We start from the raw sequence: 26,225 nt of genomic DNA on the forward strand, positions 1-26,225 counted from the left end.
GCCCTCCTTTTGGCACTGCAGCCACTGATATGCTTTAACCATTATAGATGTCCCCAGACTTTCTTTGTGCTTTTATGGCTCTTGAAAGGAGAAAAAAAAATAAGCTTTGCTTTGCCATGAACACTTTATTTGGTCATATAATGTACTGAGAAGAGGAATTATTCTAAGTGGGGTGAAGGGACAAAATCAGTTTTATTCTTTGCGGGTTCTTCTTTCTTACATCAATAGCACGTAAAAATGACCTGGCATTCTTCAGGTTAGTACAGTTGTATCAAACTTTTTTTGTGATACAAATACAGATAAAAAAAAAAAAAAAAAATTGGTTTTCATTAATCTGAGACTCATTATTCCCCACCTACCCCCCCATCCATGGAGTTGTTAGATGGCTTGTTTTTTCACTTGCTGAGCTGTGTGTACTTTTGTGCAGGTCTTCCCTAGAAATGCAACGCTTCAGATGGAAAAAAAAAAAAAAAAAATTCTAGCTGTAAAATTGACATATTCAAAAGGTAAATGGTATCAGATCATAGAGAAGAAGCCCCGTCCATGAAGTACTGGGGGTGACTATCTTTGTTTCCCTTTCTATTCTGCAATATCACAAAGCTCTTCAAATTGATAAAGCTCAATGGGGCTGTGGAAACATCCCTATCTATGCACGTGTCACATTACCATTAATCTGAAGGAAAAAGCGACTCCACATCTTTGCTGACATAATAAAATTTATTTCCATTTTCATGCATTATGGCAGCTACAAGAGTAATCATTTGAAACTGAAGGACAATAGCTTTCTCTGGTCGTACAATGTAGCCTCATTTGTGAAATGAATGAAAAAAATATCCACAGATACAAAGAAACAAACGGGGGTTAAACAATTTTTTTTTTCCTTCCAAATTAGCAGCCATGTGTCGACTGCAGAGGATTCTTGGAGATCGAATTGTTAAATCTGAATAGATTTCACAGTTACGTCAAAACATAATCTGAAGTAAAAAAAAAACTAAAATTCTTAAAGGAAAACAAAATGTCAAATGAAGCAAAAAAAAAAAAAAAAAACATATTACCACTTTCTTAAATTTATTTTTTGGCCCCTCGTAAGACTCTCGGAGCTTGAAATAGCTAGGCTATTGCTCTTCATAACCTGAGGATGGTTGGAATAAATGAAATAAATTTCTAATGTGTCACTTCGTAATTTACCAGAGAAGTCTCTAACTTTCAGTTCTTAGACAGGCTGAACTCTTGATATGCAAAGTTTACAGGTGGCAGGACTCTACCTATCTTCCAAATCCCTCAAAAAAAGGTACAATATGTGCAAACTTGTATGAGCTCAGCAGTGAGTCCTCAGCTCATCTCAGACACTTTAAGCAGCAAGGAGAAGCATTCAAGCCTTTACACAAAGACTGAACTATGACCGCCAAATTAACCCTTCCCAGGTAGTAATTAGAACGTAGCTCTTTGGGGTGGGGGAGTGGGGTTTGGATCTACCTAGGTCTTTGTCGTAAATCTTATTAAACAACCATTCACACTGCCTTATTTTGGATGCACTATTGATTGATGGCCTTCAGCAATTTCTTTAGATTTTTGCTTTTATACATGTAGAACACAATTCCAGTTGGATCGTCTGCCATCAAGACCATTACCACTTTAATTGTATCAAGCTTCTTTAAAGGTAACCTGTCACCTGAAAAAAACGCTACTAATCTACAGATATGGTGTTAATCTGCAGGTTAACAGTATTACTAACTTGCCCGGGGCCTGCATTTAGCCCAACATTGCCGGGAGACAATTAAACCCCCCCCCAGTGTTCCAGCTTCAATCACGGCTGAGTATACAGAGCGGCAGTGTAACCACATCCTCGACTGACACTGGCTCTGCATTAGGGTCGGCTGTCAGTCGGGGCGCAGTAACAGCAGCCGAGAGGTGAACCAACGCCACCTCCATGACTGAAGCAGGAACGCTGCAAGGGAAATAAAGTTCATTTTCTCCCAGCAGTGTTCGGCTAAGTGCAGGCGCCAGGCAGGTAGCAACTATTAACCTGCAAGATTAACCCCATATCTGCAGTTTAATAGTGTTTTTTTTTTTTTTTTCTGGTCACAAGTTCCCTTTAAATTTTTGCCTCTTTCACATAAAGGCAGTTTTGTTTCTTTGAAACTGGGTGGTATAAGAAGTTTTTGCATATCTTTTATATAAATGGACCTCTGACGTCAGGGAAGAAGAAAAAAAAAGTTAAAATAAAAGCCAACGGGCTAATAAAATACTTGGAAATTATTTAAAAAAAAAAAAAAAAGAAGTTAATGCAGCAGTGTTACATTCAGGTAAAAAAAAAATATGAAAGCATTCAAAAGCAATTCAATACTGAAAAAAAAAAAAAAAGAAAAAAAAAGGGTTTTTAGCTGATATTTTTATTAACACGGTATCTTTCGTTGTAACATGTGCTTACACACTGAGCGGTTTGCTTAGAACTACGTGTTTATGTACTGGACATGACAGGGTAGTATTGCATGTTTAATAACAAAAAAAAAAAAAAAAGAAAAAAAATATATATTTAGGTTTTTGTTACCATAGGCAATTTTGTCCACATAACTTATGAAGCTATTGCCAAATCTTTTTCCAAAAAGGTCGCAGAATTTGAAAAGGGAATAAAATAAAAATATGTCGAGGAAGGGAATTCAACAGTGGCATAGCAGAGCTCTCAATATGAGAAAGCTGTCTATGTGGACTTGTCGTTTTCTGCTTTATTTTCTGATTAAAAGGGAAAAGAGTTTGTCAATGGGCTGAAAATAAGAAGGCGATGTGAAGTAGGCTTCCGTAGAGTCAATATCCTCACAGTATTGTGCACGGTCAAGAGGAAAGCTTAATCCTTTTCTGGAACCAGTTTCAAGACCTTTCCAATTGCAATGGTCTTACCTAGAAATCACACCAAGCGAGAGAGAAAAGTTAACAAAAAAATCAGGGCAAATCTCAAGAGTATGCTAATTAAAACAGATTTCGCTCCAGAAACCGCCAGAAAAAGCGCTAAACGGTCAACAGAATGAACATACGCGTTTCTACTATGTAAAAGTAACTTTCTGTTCATAAGTGCAGTCTTTCTAGCGTCCTTTAACCGCTTCAGGTTTCTAAAGACGTCAAGCGGTTAAAAGAAGTGATCTGATGTCACGTGTTTTCTGCTCTGAAAATACTTTATTGTAGAAGTCAATGGGAAGGCCCAGGAGAAACATGGGCGTCTTAATGAACGGTTTGCTAGAGTTCTTTTTACTTGAGAAATAACCAGCGATTTCTTCACTGTTGAATGGAGTTGAGAAACAAATTGGAAATGCAAGTCAAAAAAGCCACACAAAAAAAAAAAAGCATTACCTAAAGAGTCTTGGTGTTGACTTGACTGCCTGTCCAATATTCTGCATACACACCAATTTAAAAGGGCAAGGGCACAACATCTGCCAGCCATGTACGAGACCAGGAGAGAAGATGTTGAATGCCACAAAAGCAGCTCTTACCTCCAGATGTGCAAATGAGGGGAGCTGGACAACCCCTTAAATAACTCCTATAGGCTATGGCTGGTACTGCAGCTCAGTAACACTTGCTTGAACAGGGAAGTGCTGCAAAACCATACACTGCCTATAGACAAGAGTGTCGTTGTCTGTAGTTCTTACTCCCTGAAGCAGTCGGTTATTTTATACATAAGTGCCTGCTAATCTCCAACCAGTGCAATAGGACTTCAGAAATGTTTTAGGGCAAAGTGAACCCCCCCCATCACTGTATTTATGATATCTAGGGAGAATTAATCAATTACAGCTAAAGTGACATGTAAACCACAACGGGTTAACATTTTAAATCTACAAGTTTTTCCTTGAGTTTGTTTGCTGGTTTTTAATCAGACTGGACAAGTACTTTATCGCTTCACTGGGGGACACAGGAGACCATGGGTGTATGTTGCATCCACTAGGCCAAAAAAAAAAAAAAAAAAAGGCAATCTCCTGCCCAACAGTATATACCCACCAACTGGCACGAAGCTAATCAGCTTTAGCTTAGTGTCAGTAGGTGGCAGACACGGGGCTGTTCCCAGACCAGTCTATAACGTAGAATCTATGTTCTTTTTAGCAAGCTTTTCCCCTTTTTCTTTCAGATCCTTCATTGAGGGAAACCAAGTGGAATGTGTCACTCTTATCTCGGTTGCGAGTGAGATAACAGTGTGGAATCTGTCTCGTCTCCGGTCTGCGTGGCAGGACCCTAACCCCTAGCGCATGAAGAGCTTTCAGGTGACCAGATAGATGGTCCTTTAAACAAAACTAGTACCATACATTGCCTGGATGGGGTTTACATCTTGGCCCTGACAGTCATAAAATAAATTGTATATTTGTTCTTTAAGAAAAAGTTGTCCACTACTCAGACAACCCCTTCTTAATTATAATATCCCCCCCACATACAAGACAGACCTTATAATTGCCTTTGGTGCTGGGGGAATCACGCGAGATTGTTATGCTGTGCGAGGCCTGCAGCTGATCAGTGGCCACTTCACTCATTTCCTTCAGACGAGATCGACATCTGGAGGCAGCGAGGGCGGCGGCTGCTCTCAGACTTCCTCCGAAGACTGAGTGAACTGGCCGTTGATTGTTATGCCGCGAGAGCCTTGTAGACTGCCACACAAGCCACAGCAACAGGTGAATATATGGTGTTTTTATTCTACGTGGGTGAATATTGTAATCGAGAATGGTGTCCGAGTAGTGGACAACTCCTTTAATATTTGTTAATGCTGTGGAGTCGGAGTCATGTAGTTGGTGTCCATTTTGGTGGAGTTCGAGTCAGTATAAAACAGACAAACTCCTAAAATATATAAGAAATTGGATTCCTTAGTACAATGCAGTATGTGCTGTATATGTTTTTATAAGAATTTGGGAAAGTTATGAAATGTTCTATAAATGTCTGTTCTGTTCCTGATCGAAGGATCTCGGCTTTTAGTTGAGATGAATCTGTGCTGCACTTTATGTACATGCTCAGTAGTGAGGCCGTGCTGTGGAGTCGGAAGTCAGAGAAATTGAGGAATCTGAGTCGGTGGTTTGGCTTACAGACTCGACAGGCCTGCAATCTCTTGATCACCTATAAAATACACCAATATTACAGTATTGCAGTCTATGGTATAATATTAGTCTATGAAACAGGCTGAACTTCACAGTAGTAAAACCATGACCAGCATGGAGCCCTTCAGAAGATCCCAGGCTTGTCAACCCACTGGCTTATCACACTTGGGTTGATGAACTCTGAATGGACATATGCCATTTTGAAGGTATTTTAAAATGATATTATCATGCCTAATAGTGACATTTAGGGGGGGGGGGGGGGGGGGGAGGGTGTGGTAATCTGTTCTGGCCATCTCCACATCTGAATGTACAGTCAAGCACAGAAAATCTCACCTTCGTCTCGCAAGGTAAATCGGCCCATTTGAGGGAAATCTTTAAATGTTTCAAGGCAGATAGTTCCCGCTGTCCTTAAGCGGGCAATGCATACTTGATCTTGTTTGACAAAGCGGGGTCGTGTCTTGCTTTTTTCCCCTGATTTTTTGTCTACCAAGCAGATTAAGGCCTTTGGAGGGAAGACCAAGAAAATACACCCTTGTTAATTCATGTACAAGTTTCTGGGGATGGGGTACAGTTTGTGGATGCAGAGGAGAAAAGAATTACTTACGATAATTTCAACTTCTTCAATACATGTATGAATATGCAGCACTGCATTGTAACCAGGACAGATGATTGATTTGTGCTCGATAATCACAATCTGAAAGAATTTAGACAAGATGCAGATTTATTTTAGGAGTGTTAGAAAGAGTAAAGTGCCTGCAAACACAAGGAAGCCGTACCGCCGTACCTGGGCATCAAAGGTGCGTCCAGAATGACAAAGGTTGTTTGGGTCGCAGAGAATAAATCCTGGTAGAATTTCCTCCTCTTCTATTCCTTTCAGTCGGAGCTTCAGATTTTCTCCAGGTGCTACCAGCTCAGTCTCTACTTCATCGGAGAGCAAGCTTAGAACTTCAACATTGTGCTTCTGGAGAGTACAAAAAAGCAACGCAGTAGTGTTAAACACACATATCCAGTCTATCATTGTCACATAAGACATTTAGAACTGTTGTGGCACTAAATGTATTATCAAGGACAAGAGAAAAAAAAAATTAAATAATTTTTCCCACCAATTTCTGACAACTTAGACCCCAGATTCATCAAGACCTGCAATCTTCTCGCTGGTCATGATGAGGGGGCGTGCTGGAGTCGGACGCTTTTGATTCATGACTCTTAATGAGGGTCTGACGAGTGGCGTGTCCTTCACCACAAATCTTACTCCAGTCCATGACTAGAGTAATATTTCTGGCGTAAGGAACACCACAGATGAATTAGATGAGCCCAGCCAGACCTGGGAAAACCTGGCATGCAAACGGCAAAAAGTTGCAACACTTTTGTGCAACTACAAGAAAGGAGAAGTGGCCGGGGGAACACAGATCTTTTCATTCTGTTCTTAGGGAGTTACATAAAAACCAAGCAATTGTGCAAAGAAGCGCTGTTCAGAAATCGTTGGCAAAAGGATTTATTTTTCTCTTCATCATACATCGTATTGCAAAAATCCCTTATTCTTTTTGAGGACTAAACATAGAATATTTATTCATGGTCAAAAAGCTGCCAATTAATAGTCTTTGTACACCTGGTTTCTAAAAGCACAGAATAGATCCAGACATCAAGTTACCTTGTTTGGCATCATGACAAGCTGTTGTCCTTTGCATATTGAGCCGGATTCTAGTTTTCCTAGAACCACTGTCCCCATGTCCTAGTAAAAAAAAAAAATATATATATATATAAGACTATTCCTGGTCTAGCAAATAAGACCACAATAAGTGTAAGTGCTTGATGGTCTATGTGATCAGCCAGCAGTTACCACCACTTAACTGCTTAAGTTATATTTTACCAATGTGCTGGGAAAAAAAAAAAAAAAGTAAAAATTTCTAGCAGTGCAAAAATGGTGAAACGAATGCAAATCCACCAGTTTTTTTGGAGTTTTCTTTACGATGCTCATTTTACGGTAAAGTTCACCTGGAAATAGGATTATCTAGGTCAGTATGGCTATGGCAATACCAAATTTGTAAATTTTTTGAACAATAAATAAAAGGAGTTGACAAAAAGTTCTATTTGATCCACTAGAAACCATGAGACCAGTTACTAATGGCCATTATAGTGAAAATTAAGAATTGGAGTCACCTTGTATTTATCCACAATCGGAAGTCGGACAGGTCCATCATATGATCTGTTGAAGTTTGGCAACTGATCAAGATATGGAATAAACGGTAACCCTCTGAAAGAAAAAAAAAATACATATTGTATTACCACATGCATCACTAAAATAAAGTGGACCTATCAGGGAACATGTCTTAAAAGCATATTCTGATATAAAGTAGTAACCCATCTGTGACGACACAGTTTATTCTTAATTATGCCAGACATATTGTTCAGTAGGTCAAAGGACATGAGCCATTGTTCATATGAGCCTGTACGTTGACTCTTGCTGTTGGCTAATCTGTGGAATACCTGCTGAGTACGTATTGTATCAGTCCCCCTGCGATTTGCTAGTCTACAGACCTTGGAAAACAAAAACAGATTAATTGAACTATTGATGATTGTTAATTTGTTGAATACCTGCTGATTACATATTGTATCAGCCCATGCAGTTTACTAGTCTACACAACTTGGAGAACAAATATGCAGGTTAATTGAACAATGAGGTATTACCTCCCCCCACCTTTCCCCAATCCTGTGGGAGAATGCCCTGAATGACAGCTGTGGGTATAAAAAGGGACCTCTCTCCCCTCCCAAGCAAGACTCTACAGGACATCAGCCGAGGAATCATGGCATTAACTGGTGGAATACAGATCTGCTCCACTGCCCATCACTGTACCCATGAAGATGTTTGGAGAACCCAGGTTGGGACAATCAGGTCACCTGGCTATATACCTCGCTGTACTTGGACAGCTTCCTAAGCTTGCAGCTACCTTCTCTTTGGGTGCCCACCAAAAGAAGGGCGCTACTGGTTGGGGTAGTTGGCCCTGGATGCCCCGAAATCGCAGATGCTCTAATTTCCCTCATAAACTCATCACCCTCACCCACTAAGCACTCCATGCTTCAGCACTGCCTTACACCTCCTCCCTTGTCTCAGTTTACCAACCTACCCATGCCCTCCGTTCTGCTAATGACCCAAGATTAACATCCTCAATCATCCAAACCTCTTATTCCAGTCTCCAAGACTTCTTGCATCCTGCACCAATTGTTTGGAATGGACTACCCAGGACACTTCAATTAATCCTTAATACCCAGTTTTAAGTGTGCCCTAAAAACGCATTTCCTTAGACTGGCCTATCACCTGACTTAACTATCCCCGATTTTCCCATACAAAATTTCATTCCAAATCAGGACCCTCGTATCATCTATTCACACACCCCCCTAATAGACCTCTGTGTCTGTACTTGTTCACTTACTGGTTCATTTAGCATTAAGTGATTACCCTTTTTTATTAGGCTGATGGTTGACCGTACAATACAAGCAATTGTTATCCACCTTTCGTGTCTCCCCTATTTCCTCAGATAATAAGCTTGCGAGCAGGACCCCCTCTCCTCCTGGCATCTGTTAATTTATGTCATTATTCTGTAATGTTTTTTATTGTCTGTACAAAACCCCTCTAAAATGTTAAGTGCTACAGAATATGTTGGCGCAATAAAAATAAAAAATATTGCTGCTGGGGGCCGAGGACTCCTTTTTGATTGATAGTTCTGGTTCAATAGTTTTATCCTTCTTCTGAGCTTTAGTGTGCTACTCTGACACATTCAGGTCAGTCAGTGCTTGTTCTTACATCTACACTGCTTGCACTATATTTACATATAAAAATAATATAGGCTTTGAACAAGCACACAGTGTAGGAAAGAGCAGAGATCAGGAGAGCAGCCCTGGAAGAAGTTACAGGTGGGGGTTGAAGGCTTGTGATTTGAAGCTGACTGGGAGGAGGACGTGAGCAGCTAACTGCAGTATAGAAATCAATGGGCTGTAGAGGGCTGACTGGTATCTCAGGAGTTAACTCAGTAGATACTGTGCAAATTCCAACTGGCTCTAGTGGTCAATCTCCTTGAGCTATACAATACAAAAGCTCTCATAGCAGGAGGAAGACTGTAGATAAGTTTGTAGTTGACTTTTTCTATTACATACAGTCTAACAATACCAATTCCTACAGCTTGGAGTAATGAGCCACATGCACTCAGTGTGCCAACTTCACAGTACTTGCATATAGTAATAATTTTTATTTATATAGCACCAACATATTCAGCAGCACTTTACAATTAAGCTGGGACATGTACAGACAAATTCAATACAAGGTGAGACAGTTTAAACAGTTACATTAGGAGTGAGGTCCCTGCTCGCAAGCTTACAATCTACAAGGAAATGGCGGGGACAATAGGTGAAAAGTGCTTGTTCTTTCAGGTCTGGCAATTATAATAAATAGGGATTTCCATATAAAGTTGCATGATCCGGTCATCAGCCAGTATGTTTAAGTGCAATAATCAAGTATCGAAAGCAGTTATCGTGTGCATGGAGGGTGTGGAGACAGATGAATAGTACGGTGCAGATTCTGAATAATATTTAGAAGGAGGGGACAGGGGAAAGTTAGTTCACCGAGTAGTTGAGATGGTAGGCTTGTTTAAAGAGATGGTTTTTTAAAGCGCGCTTGAAGACGTGGGGGCTAAGCATCAGTCGGATCGCTTGGGGTAGAGCATTCCAGAGAACTGGTGCAGCACGAGAGAAGTCTTGGAGACGGAGCTGCGAGGTTCGGATTATGGGGGATGTTAGTCTTGGGTCATTTGTAGAACGGAGGGCACGTGTAGGGCGATAGACAGAGAAGAGATAAGGCGGTGCAGAACTGTGGAGAGCTTTGTGGGCGATAACGATGAGTTTATATTGGACCCTGTAGCGAATGGGCAACCAGTGTAATGACTGGCACAAGATGGAGGCATCGGTGAAACGCCTGGACAGAAATACGACTCTGGCAGCCGCATTCAGGACGGATTGAAGAAGAGAAAGTTTGGCAAGAGGGAGACCGATCAGAAAAGAGTTGCAGTAGCCTAGACGAGAGTGAATAAAAGCGACAGTAAGAGTTTTAGCAGTTTCAAAGGTGAAAAAAGATCGGATTCTGGAGATCTTTTTAAAATGCAGGTGACTAGAGCGGTGAGTGATCGGATATAGGGAGTAAAGGAAAGGTTAGTGTCGAATATGACCCCAAGGCAGCAGGCGTGCTGCTTGGGAGTTATGGTTGAACCCTACAAGGTAATTTCAATGTTAGGTAGAGTTGGGTTAGTAGAGGGGAGAAACACAAGTTGTTCAGTTTTGGAGAGATTCAGTTTAAGATCGAGGGAGGACATGATGTTAGAGACAGCAGACAAACAATCCTTGGTATTTTGTATTAGGGTAGGGGTGATGACACCCAACTATACGCCTCTTCACCTGACATCAGCATAGAGAGGATACTGGAACCCAAATCTGCTGATTGTTTGTCCAATAGGGGCAGTGTATATAGAGAAGAGGAGGGGGCCTAGGACTGAGCCCTGAGGAACCCCGATAGTAAGGGGATGAGGAGGGGAAGAGGAGCCGGCAAAAGATACAGTGAAGGAACGGTCAGAGAGGTAGGAGGAGAACAGTTCCCTTGAGGCCGATAGAGCGGAGCATAATGAGGAGGAGCTGGTGATCCACTATGTCAAAGGCGGCAGAGAAATCCAGGAGAATCAGCAGGGAGCAGTGACCTTTGGATTTAGCTGTTAGTAGATCATTAGAGACTTTAGTGAGGACAGTTTCAGTGGAGTGTAAACAGTGGAAACCAGATGGTAGAGGGTCGAGAAGAGTTATCTGAGAGATAGCGGATTAGACGGGAGTGGACCAAGCGTTCCAGGAGTTTAGAGATGAAAGGAAGATTAGAGACCGGTCTGTAGTTAGCAGTGCAGTTCTGGTCCAGGGATGGCTTTTTAAGTAAAGGGGTTATTATGGCATGTTTAAATGAGGAGGGAAAGCTATCTGAAGAGAGTGGTTGATGTGGAAAGCACATTGTGGTGAAAGGAGCAAACCAACACCTCCACTCTGTATTTCTCGGGTCTGGCGGTATGTGAAAATTTCAGCCCACCAAACGAGAGCAGCAGCTGCGGTGGTGGTGGTGTCTGAATACTGGATCCAAGTTTCTGTAATAGCCATAAGGTTAAGGGAATTAGAAAGGAAAAAATCGTGAATGTAAGTTAGTTTGTTACACACAGACTTTGCGTTCCAGAGAGCACAATGGAAAAGAGGGCATGCACTGAATGTTAATAAGATTAGCAGGGTTTCTATATGCAGTTGGAGGAGAGTAGTGTATGCTAGTGGAGGGAAGCTCAGGGTTGGGGGAGATGTCACCTGCGAGTAGTAGAAGGAGGAAAAAAAGAGAAAGCAGGTGGTGCAATAATTTGTATGAACGTTTGAGTGCTGTATGGAGGTAGTGGATGGTTGGAGTAGGGGAGAAATGTCAGCAGAACCTCAGAGTTATACATGGGAGAGGGGAGAAAGGAGGGGTGGATATAGAGAGAGTGCACAGAATGTGTTAAAGGGCAGGCGAGTTGTGAGTAAGCAGATGTTAAAACAAGTAAGAAGCATATTGCTATGACCAATGCATAATGAAATACAACTGACCAAGAAGCAGCATGTTTGTATGAATATCTAATGCACCTTACCCTGTCTCCTGCCCAACTGCCATTGTATAACTGCCTATTGAAATCACTTTAAGCTATTGCACTTAGTCTTTTGCACTCATGACCCAGCACGTGTGCTATCCCAAGCCAGAGCTGAATACATATGAATTGAAATGTCTGCTAACCTGCAGCACCCGTTGGCCAAACTGAGTAATTAGCCAATTAGCACAAGGCCAGAGAAGGCAATGCTATGCAGGGTAAACAAACCAATATACAACACAGGGCCATAAAACAGTGGAATAGATAGCTTTGAACACTTTAAAACAGAGCCAAAAAACAAGAAAAACAAAAACAGCAGCAATGGGTTAAAAACCACGTAGAAATCTTGCTAGAATATGACTGTTCTACCCTATACCATATAAAAATAAACCATCCTTATGGAAATGGTGGTATATGCAAGTTCAATAGCACCCCATAAAGTGATGTGCCTGCTGTTCAACAGCCCTGTGCACATCAGAGGTTGTGATGAGCATGTGTGCATCAATCCAGGCTACATATTTTAGTTTTAACACTTACATGTACCATGTGCAGGACTCCACTGGTTCCTTCAAGTTGGCACCAGTCAGACCAGAACATGGCATAAAGTGAATATCTTTTTTAGGGTTGAAACCAACTTTCTTCAGGAAGGGTACAAGTTTCTCTTTACATTCTTCATATCTGTAAAGAAAAAAAAAAAAAGTTTTAAAACTGCAGTTTATAAGGAAACAATGAGAGCATTAATACAAAAGACATAGGATCAGCCTCTACGTTGCCCTAGAATGTGCTGCTATTCTTGTTATAGTTATACGGCACAAGCCAATACCATGACGTTAACGTACGAAGTGATAGATTGAGAAATAAAAAAGTTCCCATAAAATAGCGTCCGTGTTGTTTACGTAAACATCTGTCACGGGCTCGTGTCGCCCATTAGATACTCAACTCTGAGTGGAACTGTACAGTATATATCAATAAGGCACACAACGCTGACCATGTAAAGTTAGCCATAGAAAGTGGATTATTTCACCCCTATAACTTTAAAACACATTCTCGCACATTCTTAAAGTAAAAAAAAAGATCAATCAGCACACGACCAGGGTTCTGTTTAATGGGGGCTAGCTAATTTGCTTGTTTCAATAGCAGTCACCCCCTGGCTCAGTGGGTTGTGTAGATGTTGGTGTATTTTTTTTTTTTTAATACATTCCTGCCAGATAAAAGTTTTACAGCACACGTACCCCAAATGGTACAATTTAAAGAGTACAATTCCTCAGACGGCTATATTGACTGAAAAGTTAACCCCTTAAAGACCTTGAGATTTTCAGTTTTCGTTTTTTGCTCTTATTTTTCCGTCAATATGGTAATGTGAGGGCTTTTTTTGGGGGGTACGAGTTGAACTTTTGAACAACACAATGATTTTACCATAAAGTGTATACTGGAGACAGTCTTAGGAGACTTGAAGCTGCGATCATCTGATCGCCTGTGCTACACATGCAGAGCTTCAGCCCGGCTATGGGTAGCAGAAATCATCATCTCCTACGAACGCCAGCGTTCATAGGAGATCTGAAATAAGTATGGGAGTCTTCATCAGATCCACGATTGTCATGCAAACCCATTGTCACCCCACGATCATGTGACGGGGCACCAATGGGCGGAGTTTGTGACGCACATCTGGTTTGCGAAGGTTAAATGCTGCTGTCAGATTGACACAGGCATTTAACATGTTAACAGCCGTGGGTGGATCGCAATTTCACCCGCTATTAGAGGCACATGTCAGCTGATCAGATCAGCTGTCATGTGTCTGGAAAGATGCGGGCTCATTGCCGCAGCCTGCATCAAAGAGAGGGACACAACTTATGATATACCTATATGTCATAGGTAGTGAAGGGATTAGAACAGGTTTGGCTTTTGAAACGGATTTAAAAAAAAAAAAAACCCAATGTCCTCAGGGCCCAAAAAAAGCAGTTCCCAGTTATTTTGAGGCAAAAAAAAAAAATTAAAAACTAAAATCTCTTTTTGAATAATATCTACATTAGGTATAGTTTTATGTACCTGTCATTGCTCCAGTTTACTGTTGGATCATCCATTTTATTAATAAGAACTATCAGATGCTTTACGCCAGCCGTTTTTGCCAACATGGCATGCTCTCTCGTCTGTCCTCCTTTTTCGAATCCGGTTTCAAATTCTCCTTTTCGAGCAGAGATTACCTGTGGATAAAAAAAAAATAAGTGAATATCAAAAAAAAAGTTAGGTCCCATTTATTCAGTACAGAATTACATAAGGTTGTCACAAAACAGAAAATAAAATATTTTAATGAACACGAGATCTGACCGGACATAGTCCTAGATTACATTTCCAAAGTTTTGGGAATGGAGAGAGCCTTGACTATGTTTAAACTACACAGGGGACAGAGTCACAATTAAAGATAAGCATGTTTACCAGACCTCAGTCCACACAGCACCAGGATATTTTGGGCCATGTGCCTGTGTGTAAAGAGTAGAATATATAGCATACCAGCACAGCCAAATCTGCTTGTGAGGCTCCCCCAATCATATTGGGCACAAAGCTCTTGTGGCCAGGGGCATCAAGGATGGTGAAGTGTTTCTTCTCAGTTTCAAAGTAGGCACGACCGACTTCTACAGTTTTACCCTTGTCTCGTTCCTCCTGGTTAGTGTCTAAAGCCCATGAGAGGTACCTGAATATAAAGTGCAGATATTAAATCAGCTCAAACTAAGCAAATAAGTGCAAAGCAGACACTGGTATACTGTACCGGTAATCCGGCCACCACTCACCAGGTTTCTCTGTTCTTCTCTTTTGCTTCCCTTTCGTATTTCTCAAGTGTTCTTTTGTCCACCATACCAGTTAAATACCTAAAATATAAAAGTAACTATGATTGACTGTAAAACCTGACAAACCAGGCCTCTCTGCAGCAGTAACCTCAGGGTCGCCAGATGGTGAACTACAACTTCCAACAACAGTTGAATACTTGCATCTGTCACGGCTTGTGGAACGCTGCGGTCTGAGCTGGACACCCATGCCTGACAGATTAATTTCCAATCAGTATTCTTACTCCATCATTCAGTAGTTTACTTACATAATCTGCCCACCAATCGTTGATTTCCCAGCATCTAGATAAGAAAAATATATATATGACTATAGATGTTACAATAACTAGTAAAGTTTCATTATGAGGTTTCCTCAGACTCGGGAGATAATTTTATTGGTTTTATTAAAGCTAAGTCTACATACCTACGTGTCCGATGAACACTACATTAACGTGCTCTTTTTTGGGCGCATCAGGTGGTGCGACAGCAGTTTTAGGTTTTGGAATTTCCTCTTCTTCCTCCATCATTTCTTGGGTAACTTCTTCAGAGGAGCCCCCATCTCCCGAGAAGCCGCCTCCTGGCTCTGCTTCGCTCGGCTCATCTTTGTGGTCCCAGGACTCTTCAGGAGACATCTCAGTCTCTCCATTTTCTACTATAAAGACACCAGTGAAGAGGATTAAAGTAAAGGATGATGACTGCCAGTATAGCTGCAATATGATCAGGTATGGCTGCTCTTTAGCTGTACTCTGTCTGTATGAGTCCACAGTACAAAGACCTGCTGTCTACCATGTAATAAGTGGCACTTACCAACTGGCTCAGAAATCTCCATGCCCACAACAGCATTGGAACCTGCATATTAAAAAACAAAAGTGAATCGGCACAATAATTCTACAAGAATGCCACAAGGTTGTGAATAATTAGGGTACGTAAACACAACCACCATACAGTGTGCACATAGCCATACCATCCCTAAAGGAAAATGCTCACACTTATGGTATATCCACAGAATACAGCACAAATGTCAGTGGATGCTGATCCCAAGTATGGGACCTGAATGTCTGAGGAACAGGGTCCTGTCTTGTGTCTGCTGAGAATGGAGAAGTGGCCACAGCCATCTCCAGTGTCTTATATGGGGAGCATGCATGCTTTTTTTTTTTTTGAACCCTCAAAGTGAAATGAAAGAATTGCGGCCACCTCTTTATTCACAATCTGGGCCCCTGAATGTATATAGTGGAATGGGAGAGGGGGATGCCTACTCTAGTTGGCATTTATTTCTAATGATAGTCTTTGGATTTGGATGTTTTCTGAATGTAGCCGTAAGATTATTCCGAACAAATCGGTGCATCAAATGAGAAGTGGACAAAATTTACACATATGTACGAATGGACTACAAAAGCAAAGCAATACCATGACTGGTACAAAAAGAAAATCTAAGACTACATTTTTCACTATGACAAATACCTTCTGAAGACTGGGACTTTTCTTCTTGCGCCGAATTATCTGTTGTATCTAGTAGGGGAAAAGAAGAAAAAAAAAAAAAAAAAAAAAAAAGTTAGGTGACCGCAATTTAGAGAGACAATATAAGGCTGAGGCTAGAGACTTTGGTAGCCATACAAGTCGAGAAGCCAAGATCGCTTCTACATTGTGTTGCAATGAAAGTCAATAGGGGAACGAGACAAGTCATGCAAAAATCCAATCTGGTCTGATTGTTTGCAACTTGCTTGTCACAGTATCTTATTGGTCACAATGCGCCCCCATTCACTTACATTACAGTGAGATGTAGCAGTGTTATAGCAATTAGTGCCAAGCTAAGCTTTGCCAACATGCCCCACTGATATCTTTGCAAAAGAAGCCTCTTTGTAGGGCAAATACATTCCTATGGCCAGTACTACAAATCCAGTTACCGATCAGTGCAAACATTTACTAGTAACATACAGTATTCTAAGGGGAACCAAAGTCACGCAGCTCCTTTAGATCATTGGCGTGTGGAGACAAGCAGCAGTGGCGCACATAGCTGGAGGGAGGGATGGTTTTTACAGTATTCCTTGTACAGTAGACCTGTTACCCGTTTCTGCAGGTTAGTACAACTATGGAACATACATACGTTATTTTGTATTGATTTGCATTCATGCTAGTGCAGCAGCAGCTTCATTATTTACATGTTCATATCATTTTTTTAAGGAGCTGGACTAGGTATGCGAACATTTTTCATATCAAGTAATTAGTGTAGATATAGTGGAGTTCTACTTGGCCTGAGTTAATTTTGATAGCGTAGACCTAAGAAACGGGGATCGTTAGCATGGGTCAGTACAAAAAGCTGGACAAGTGGCAGATTGGCACACAGTTTGATCAAAATTTGAGCTAAGAACCTATAAATAGTCTAGTTAGCAGTAATGCAATGCCATACATTTACATCCATCATATAGCATATAGATACATCCACATCTTAAAAATTGATATCAAATGAAAAATTACAGGGGCACCTTTATACAATGGGCTTGAAAAATTTCTAAAAGGATTGCCATGTTAGAAAAGTTCAACACCTTACAAACAGCTGGCAATGACCTGACCTCACATGGCCACAGCTCCCTCCATACAGAGAGAACCTTGAGAATTACTTTCTTTGCCATCACATGTAAGACGGGGTCATGTGCATTTCCCTGTGCCAAGACTTCCGAAGAATCAAAAACAAAAAAAAAAACCTTTGCTTCAATGTCGACAAAAAAAAAAAAAAAAAAAAAAGCCTTGGCACAGGGAAATGCACATGACCCCGTCTTACATGTGATGGCAAAGAAAGTAATTCTCAAGGTTCTCTCTGTATGGATATTTTTAGTTATTTATTTTTTAAAAGTAGTGCTCTGATCTAAATGTGATTCCACACAAGTCACATATGTAGTACATAAGGGACAACACGAATGAAGTGTGTCATTAGAATTATACAGAGAAGAGATACAGCCTAAGAAAATAGTAATACTAATAGCAAGTAGGAAATACTCAGACGTTCACGTTTTCATACTAAGCACACACCCATGACTACTGACCCTAGTGACTGGCTGCTGACACATCAAGGCCCAGAGGCAGCGGTTAAAGTACAGCTGGCTGTTTTTATGCACAGAAAAAAAAGATTAAAACAACCTTTTAAAAAAAACAGGGGGGAGAGGATCTAATAACTTCACATAGGACTAATTATATAAATAAAAAAAAAAAAAAAAAGGCAGACTGGGGCTATCACAGAAAAACTGCCAAGAATGTCAAGACTTTTGTCTGGCTTTTTTGTAAACACTTTATAGGGAATCTGTCACCTCCAAAAATATTTATCTGAAGATATAATAGTAAACTGCAAGTAGTGTCGAGATCCTGGGTAGCTGCCTTAGGCTGTGTGCCCACGTAGCGTTTTTCAAGCGTATATGCTGCGGAATTTCCGCAGCGTAAACGCTTGAAAAACGCATGTAGATCCGCACCCCATGGTCCCCAATGGCATTCCGCAATGTCAATGCCCATGCTGCGGATTTTTCCGCAGCGTATATGCTGCAGTCAAAAATCCGCAGCATGTTCATTAATTTTGCGGAAGCGCTGCGGAATCAATGTGCGGATGGTACCCAAGTCTGGAGGAGAGGAGACTCTCATCCAGACCTGGGTACCAAAGAACCTGTAAAAAAAAGAATAAAATAAAGTTTATACTTATCTTCTGATGTTTTCCCTCCGTCACGCTGTTGTCTGAAGGACCTGCCACGTCATTGAGTCATGTGACCCACCACATGACTCAATGACGTCACCGCAGGTCCTGCACACAACAGCGTGAGCCGCTCAAGACTCCGGACGGGGCAGAGAATGCATCAGAAGGTGAGTATAAAGTTTATTTTTTTATTTTTTACCATTCTGAACAAGTTGTCAAGCACTTTTCCAAGTGATGCTTGGAGAAGTGCTTGATAACCCGCATGCGGAAATGCATGCAAAGACGCCTCACAAACGCTTCTACCTGGCGGGAAAACCGCATGTAATATCCGCATGCGATTTTCCCGCCAGGGAGAAGCGTAAAAAATATGCTTCAGGTCCGCAACGTGGGCACATAGCCTTACTGGAGAAAATCTATCTATATATAAAAAATTGTCTTATCCCGTCTGTCTGTCCAGGAAATCCTGCGTCACTGATTGGTCCGGCCGCGGCCAGTCAGCGACGCAGAATTTCAGAAAAAGATGGCAACCGTTAGCAGCTCATCTCCCGCAGCAGAACTACCCCGACCGGCGGCGTTGCTGACCTCCATGCGGCTACCATCGGGAGATCAGTGGCTAGGGCAGAAAAGACATGCGGATTGTACATGCGTTTTTCCTGCCAGGGACATGAAGATGTGAAGTGTTCTTCACATGCATTTCCGCATGCGGGTTGTCAAGCACTTTCCAAGTGATTTTAGCATCAGACGGCATGGATTTATTTATATAGTGTGACCTTAAAGAATGGTAAAAAATAAATCTATACTTACTTTCCGATGGCCCCTGGAGTCTTTATTCGCTCCGTCCTGGCTTGCCAGCAGCTCGCAGTAACACTACACTGAAGGACCTGCCGTCACATGACTAAATGAAGTCAGCGCAGGTCCTTCAGTCCACAGCGGGCCATCGAAGGTAAATATATATATTTACAGGTTCTATGGTACCAGAGTCCGGAGGAGAGTCTCCTGTCCTCCACACCCAGGTACCATCCGCACATTGAAACGCTTGGATTTCGCATGTACAGATCCAGTGCCATTCAATGCAAGTCAATGGCGGCGAAAACACTTCTGCAAAATAATTGGTAGTGCTGCGTTTTTTTCCGCAATGATAATCCGCAGCGGAAATTTCCGCAGCATGTGCACAGCACATGCGGATTATCATTGGGGAACATGGCAGACCTTCTACCATGCGTTTAAGCGTTTCTGCAGTGTTTTTGCCACTGCGGAAAAGCTTAAAAAACGCATTGTGGGCACACAGCCTTATACTATACAGACAGATAAGGTTATAGATACCCATAAAGATTCCCACGGGCTGATCTGCTGTACCTGGGAACACTACAGAGAGGCTGCTCCACTCCGTACACAGGCTACAGCCAGCCGGAGCAAGCATCAACTGATCTAAGAAAGATGACCTATCCTAAAGCATAGGTCAAATGGTAGTCCTGGAAAAACTCCTTTTAGGAGTTTGGCAAATCTTACTACAACAGACTTTTCTTCAAGACTGGGGTAAACTGTCACCAGCATTGACGAATCAGCCTCTAATTGCATATACCTGGCAGATTATTATAAACAACTGTTGCAAGGAAAGCTCGTTTCCCAATAATCTGGCAGTGTAAACAGAGCTCTGGTCAGCGAAGGTAGTTTAGCTTTATGAAAAAAAAAAAACTCAGCAGCACATCGCCCTGTTTATTCTCGGCAGCACATTTCCAGTTTAAGAACAGTCTATGCACACAGACCAATACCATACTAATAGTTTTGTGCGCAAGAGAAGTGCGGTTGGCCTGTCTAAAGAGGCTATTAAATTACTTTTGATCAGTAAGGGTAGTTGATCAACTGTTTAATGGCCCACATCAGCCAGTATAGACTCACCCCATGTCTACTGACTCTTCTGTCTGTTGTCTCCCCTTTTATTGTGATTACCATGAAACACACAAATCCTGCTGAACTGTACATACAGATAAATTAGGAAGGTGTGAGGCTCCAATATGCCCACTCCATGGGAAATTTAAAAATAAGAAAGGTTGAAGCCGCACTTCTTATATTGGTCCAATGAGTAAGATCTCAGGGCACAACCTTTTCTGGTCCAAGGGTAAGATTTTCAGAATGTTACAGCCCTGAAAGCTGAAATCAAACTTAAAATATTACCATCAGAAACATTTATAGCAATTATAAGTCACAAAGGTCTGATAGATGCACGTTCTGCTTCCAGTACATCCATCTTTCTGGAAAATAAGGGCTCATCTTCTCCAAAACGGTAGAGATGAGGGATGCAGGTCTCATAGCTAATGGAGTTTGATAACAATGACCTATCCAAAAAGCTGCATGTCTCACCATATGGATGGAGGCCAAACAAAAGAGCATTGCACATGAATTGTGGCCCCTTTGCCTCAGGTTGTGTGCCCCGGATCCAAAGGTTGCAGTAGACACTTTATACATTTTGATGGTTGAACTACATATAAATGGCATCGGCGTATCAATCTTCACATCCATATTGTCAGTCGTTCAAATTGGTCATAAATGATCAATGATCAAAGAGCCAACAATCCCGCTTAGGATGTTTTGTGAAATCTACATTCGTGGACGGGTGACCATGAGACAAGTATTAAATAGCGCCATCAGTCGGTTAAAATGATACTTTTTGGTTGAAGTTGCACATTCTGATCGACTCTATACTAAGGAAAACAGCCACCTCAGACCAATGCCACCTCAGTATCAATGGTTTCAACCAACTGTCTTAAGTGTATGGAGCTCCCCGGACATATAATAGAGAAGATAAGGATCTGGTATCTCTGATTTTAGACCACTGAGCATTTTGTTCTCTATGGCTGTGTGCCCACTATGTTTTTGACGCTGGATATTTTCGTTGCGTTAAAAACACAGCATCTTACAGTTCCATCAAAGTGGATGGGATTATAGAAATCTCATGCCCACAGTTTGTTAGTGTTTTTGGTTGTTTTTTTACGCAGCATTAACTGACCTGCGGTGCACGGTTCAAATTAGAAAAGATGATCATTGTCGCGAGTCCAGAAGGACCCCAAGAAAGATCTTCCTTTACTCATGCCTGAAGTCTAATTTTTTCCCAATTTATAATCCATCCCAGGCCCTCTAATACAGAGATAGTTGTAGCTAGGTGTACCTTTAGCTATTGTGAAGAGTCTGCTACTAAGAGAAAGTCATCCAGACACGGGATGATCAAAACATCTTTCTTAGGAAGGCCATACCTTCTGCGACCAGCTTTGTAAAAACACGAGGGGCGGGGGACAGGCCAAAGGGAAGACACTGGAACTGGAAGTGTTGGATCTCATCAAGTTCTTTCACTGCAAATCTCAGGTACCTCTTGCAAAAAGGATGAATGGCTACATGGTAGTAGGCATTTTTCAGGTCCAGTGTACACATCACTGTATTTTTCCATATTAAGGGTACTATTGACTTTACGGATGTCTTCTTGAATCTTTTGTACATTATCCAATGATTTAAAGGTTTTAGATTTAAAATGGTCTGAAAGTTGCCTCCGGGCTTCTTTAATGAGAACAGACTTGAATAGTGGCCCTGATACCACTGACTGCAGAACAGGCACCACTACTTCTGAGCTCAATAAATCTTTTACATCTTCTAGAAGTCTCTGATAGACTACTGGAGATTATGCAGGCGTTAATTGGAATCTTTCTGAAGGAATCTGAGTAAACTATTTTATAACCCTGAGATACTGTCTGAAGGATGGACTGATTCTGAGATACATCCTGCCAAGCTTTGGAGAAAAAACACAGTCTCCCCCTACACCTGTGCCATGATGAAATATGGAACCTCGTCCTCTACCACCTTCGGGTAGCTCCATCTGCGCATCTTCCCTTTATATTCTCGTCTCTGGTGAGAACGGGTTCTACGAAAGCAAGAGAATCTCTTTGGCTTCTCTTCTGGAAATCCTCTTTTAGTGTCAGATGCCTTCTCCAGGATATCATCTAAATCAGGGCCAAATACCTGAAAAGGGAATAGAACATAGCCATTCAAAGAATAAGTTATCCTCCAACCATGTTTTGAGCCATATAGCAAGCAAGGCATTAGAAAGGGCGCCATTCCTTGCAGCGAACTGAAGCATCTGCCATGAAGGCTGTTGCCATTTTCAGTAAGGGCAGAGATTCCGATATATCCTCTCTTCGAGTGGAGTTTCTTCCTTAAGTGGTTATCTAATTCATCTATCCATAAGTGTATTGATCTAGCTACTGAGGTGGCTGCTATGATGGCTCTGATAATGGTTGAAGAGGTTTCCCAGGCTCTCTTAAGCAGGCCATTCGATTTCCTATCAATAGGATCTTTGAGGCTCGAGAAATCTTCGAACTGGATTGAGGTTTCTGCTACTCTGGCCACAGGAATATCAATATTTGGGACCTCCTCCCTTATCTTGGCATAATCAGGTTCAAAGGGAAGGAGAGCTTTAAAATCACTTGGGATAACAAGCCTTTTTTTCCACGTCTTCCCATTCCTCGAGAATTCTTGCTTTGATGTTCTTATTAACTAGGAAAACCCCCAAACATCTCATCTTGCATCAACATGGATTCATAATGCTTCTTAAAGCTTGATAAAAAATAATATTTATTTTCCTCAGGTAATAATGGGGGTAACATTTTCGCCTTCATCTAGTTCATGGTCAGAATGTTATAACTCTTCTTCCTCTGAGCTTGAGTCCATGTACCATCTCGGTCTCTTATGATGAGGAGTAGACTGGGGAGATTGAGGCGAGACAAGGCCAGAAACAGTGTTTTGGACTTCTCCCCTCATTATTGTCCTCATATCAGCCATGAAGGAGGATCGCTCTTCCTTAATCATCTTGGAAATACACTCAGCACATAGCGGTTTTCTGTAGGCTTCTAGCAATTTAATGCTACATGTGGCACATCTCTTAACCCTGTTCTTTGCAGCTGAAGTAGTTAAAAGATCTCCTTGTCCTATGAAAAACAGTGAACTACTATATAGGTATCTGAAGGTGATCTCTCCCCCCTGACTTCACTCACTTGACCAAGAGACGGTTCTGCAGGAATGTCAGAACCACCAGGATTTTGTCCCTCCATTGCAGGCAAAAGCTGCACTGGTAAGGTCGGCCTCAGGATCTGAAATAAATAGGTTAATCTCACCTGGCTTCCATCATCTGATTGGACAGAACATGATTGATCCATCTGCAGACCATTTCCAGTTAGAGCTGTCTCCACCCAATAGTGCCCCAGCTTTCATTGCAGTCCACGCTGAAACGTACACCGGCAGTGGATTTCAGCGTCTGTCCCACGGAACCAGAAGCGCATTCCACCCTGGAACACACATCAGACACGAGGTCGCAGTTCAGCTTTTGGAGCCGGAAATGTGTCATCCTGGAAGGCACGCTGGGTCCTTCATAGGCAGAGCCTCCTTGCCGGCGCATGCACGGTGGTTTAGGCTGCAGGAAGCCAAGAGCCCTCCAGAGAGGGAAGCAGCTGCACCAGGAGCACATGGCTCAACTCGGAAGGCTGAGGGACCTCTAACCAGAGAGCTGTCGGCCACGGATCCTACAACAGGAGAAAAAAAACCACGAACCCCTGCGATCCTACCGAGTCTGTCGGATGTTAAGTCTTCACGCACAAAGAGCTCCTCTCATGCATCTGTCCCTGATAAGGACAGGAAAAACACTGGTGGTGGGAGGGGCTATTTAACCTCTCATGTGCTCCTGTCCCTATCTAGGATAAGGAGGGCTACCTCCTGGTGGTGCTGTCAGGAGGGATGTCCTGGAAAGAATATACAGACATTACAGCATTGGATCGCAGATGCTGCTGTCTGTGAAGTTAAACATGTTTTTTCAAAATGCAGAGAAAGTTTTACCTCACAGAAAGAATCAGCTGCAATCCAATGCTGTCCTGTCTGTATACTCTTTTGCCTCTTCCCCTGCCCAGGAGCTGTGGTATGATCAGACCATGTTCCTGCACGGTCAGACACAGCCATTACACAGTACACAGCAGGGGAACATTTATAAGATTATCTCAGCACAGAAACATTTTATTGTAACACATAAATTGTGGAACTTATTACAAGATCTATTAAAAATGTACTTAATTCATGGGACAATCAGGGCTGTGGAGTTGGTAAGCCAAACCTCCGACTCCCTCATACATGGCTCATGTTTAAGTGATAAATTTATTGTAGCGCAGATTCATCTCAGCTAAAAGTCTAGACCCTTAAATCAGGAATAGGACATTTCATAACTTTCCCAAATTCTTATAAAAAAAAATATTCCCCACAAACTGCATTGAACTACTGTACCCAATTTATTATATATTTTAGGAGTCAAAGTTGGTCCATTTTATACCGACTCCACAGCCCTGGTTTTTAGTACCAAAAATAAATAAGCAGGCTCCACAGGACTTGTCATAGTAGCATGGCTCTTGAAATACAATGGTGATAAAGCAAAGATTAATAAAATCAGATGGGCCTGAAGGGATTTAACGGCTGTATTTTCTGCATTTTACAAGACACATTTTCCCGATGTTTCATAGATGGCAGGAGGGTATATAGAAACGAGTCGCATTCTGGACTTGCTCACAATCTAGAATACTCCAGTATATCCACCAAAAGTGTAGGAGCCAGATTACAATCAGGAAAGTTTAGTTATCTGGGCAAGCTTTACTGAGCGCCACCCTGCCTTATTGTAATCACTCCCGCAGGCAGTGTCCTGTCAGCAGAAAGACAGCAGATTAGCTGCAGCAAGGACAGCACGGGCCTGTCACTGCTCCTCTGCAGACAAGCGGGGCATAATCACTACACACATACCACTAGGAGATGGGGAATCTGTCATTAGGAAGTAGAGCCACAAGAACACTTAAGCTATGTTCACACAAGGCATTTTTTTTTCTGCAGCAAAACCTGATCTCTTGGCAGTAAAGTTTGTGCCTCAAAAAAGCAAATGTTACTTGGTGTTCGTTAGTTCGCTGCATTTTTGTCATTGTCCATTTGTCTCTTAATGCATGCTGATAAAGTTGTGATAAAAAAAAAAAAAAAAAAAAAAAGAAGTTACCTATTCAACTTCATGAGGTTTTGGCAGAAAAAACGCTGCAAAACCTGATACCTGCATTTTTTTCACCACCCATTACTTTTAATGAAAAATGAAGAAGTGAAGTGACTATTGTGCAAAAAACATGCAGAGCGCAAAATACTGATGACAAACCAAGGTGTGTGCATGAGATCACTGATAAAAAAAAAGCCACTTAGTGTGAATATACTTTGCTTGTTGGGATCGTTAAAGGGGTAGTCCACTACTTTAGACCCCCCCCCCCCTCCCAATATATCCCCCAGGGGCCTTTAAGACTTTTAGTAAATACCTTCCATTGCAGATACTGCCTGTGAGTGGCGCTATCACTGGCCGCTCACAGGCATCACATGACCCCCGGCTGCAGCCGGCTCTGACATTCGCTGATGTCACAACAAGTGCTGGCAGCAACCGGGGGTCTCTGTCTTCCGCGTTCCTCGGTGGATGCCAGGCTGTAGGTGGGGTTACCCCCCCCCACCCCCCGTGTCACACCCGGCATCCACCGCACGCTCTGCCTCTTCCCATTCATTGGGAAAGCGTGCGGTGGATGCTGGGTGTGACGCGGTGGGGTAACCTTGTCCACAACCCGGCAACCACAGCGGGGACCCCAGCGCTGAGTCACGCCTCACTTGTCGTGACGTCAGCGCAGGGTCACGTGACGCCTGTGAGAGGCCACCGATAATGCCTGCGAGCGGCGCTATCAGCAACGTAAGGTAATTACAAAAAGGATTAGGGGCGCCAGGGGGATACATTGGGGGAATAATATAAAGTACTGGACAACTTCTTTAAAGGAATGACTTATCAGAAAAAGATCTATTGTGTAGATCAGGTCTTTCATGTTAAAAGTACTTAATGAGAAAGGGATATGAAAAAATAAAAGTATATAATACAAAGTGTAAAGTC

General features: G+C 42.0%; 1 protein-coding gene across 6 annotated transcripts in view; it reads right to left on the reverse strand.

Moving 5' to 3' along the window:
• Positions 1-698: 698 nt before the first annotated feature.
• The window catches only part of GSPT1 (G1 to S phase transition 1), a 39,934-nt gene continuing 14,407 nt past the window's right edge, over positions 699-26,225 (reverse strand). For 3 of the 6 annotated variants that reach the window (XM_073647694.1, XM_073647693.1, XM_073647690.1), the window contains exons 2-15: positions 16,033-16,080; positions 15,379-15,420; positions 14,996-15,220; positions 14,841-14,874; positions 14,539-14,616; positions 14,261-14,441; positions 13,799-13,953; positions 12,290-12,430; positions 7,227-7,320; positions 6,718-6,798; positions 5,851-6,027; positions 5,671-5,760; positions 5,400-5,568; positions 699-2,898 (exon numbers count right to left, since the gene is read on the reverse strand). In XM_073647694.1, coding sequence (XP_073503795.1) covers positions 2,846-2,898; positions 5,400-5,568; positions 5,671-5,760; positions 5,851-6,027; positions 6,718-6,798; positions 7,227-7,320; positions 12,290-12,430; positions 13,799-13,953; positions 14,261-14,441; positions 14,539-14,616; positions 14,841-14,874; positions 14,996-15,220; positions 15,379-15,400 — 1,500 coding nt within the window. In that variant the 5' untranslated portion in view covers positions 15,401-15,420; positions 16,033-16,080 and the 3' untranslated portion in view covers positions 699-2,845. Of the gene's footprint in view, positions 2,899-5,399; positions 5,569-5,670; positions 5,761-5,850; positions 6,028-6,717; positions 6,799-7,226; positions 7,321-12,289; positions 12,431-13,798; positions 13,954-14,260; positions 14,442-14,538; positions 14,617-14,840; positions 14,875-14,995; positions 15,224-15,378; positions 15,421-16,032; positions 16,081-26,225 lie in introns of all 6 variants that reach the window. The other 3 variants (XM_073647692.1, XM_073647691.1, XM_073647688.1) reach the window with 1 other exon arrangement.

The sequence above is a fragment of the Phyllobates terribilis genome, unplaced genomic scaffold (genome assembly GCF_046119375.1).
Source record: "Phyllobates terribilis strain yellow unplaced genomic scaffold, ASM4611937v1 Scaffold_9__5_contigs__length_417890890, whole genome shotgun sequence".
Lineage (NCBI taxonomy): Eukaryota > Metazoa > Chordata > Amphibia > Anura > Dendrobatidae > Phyllobates > Phyllobates terribilis.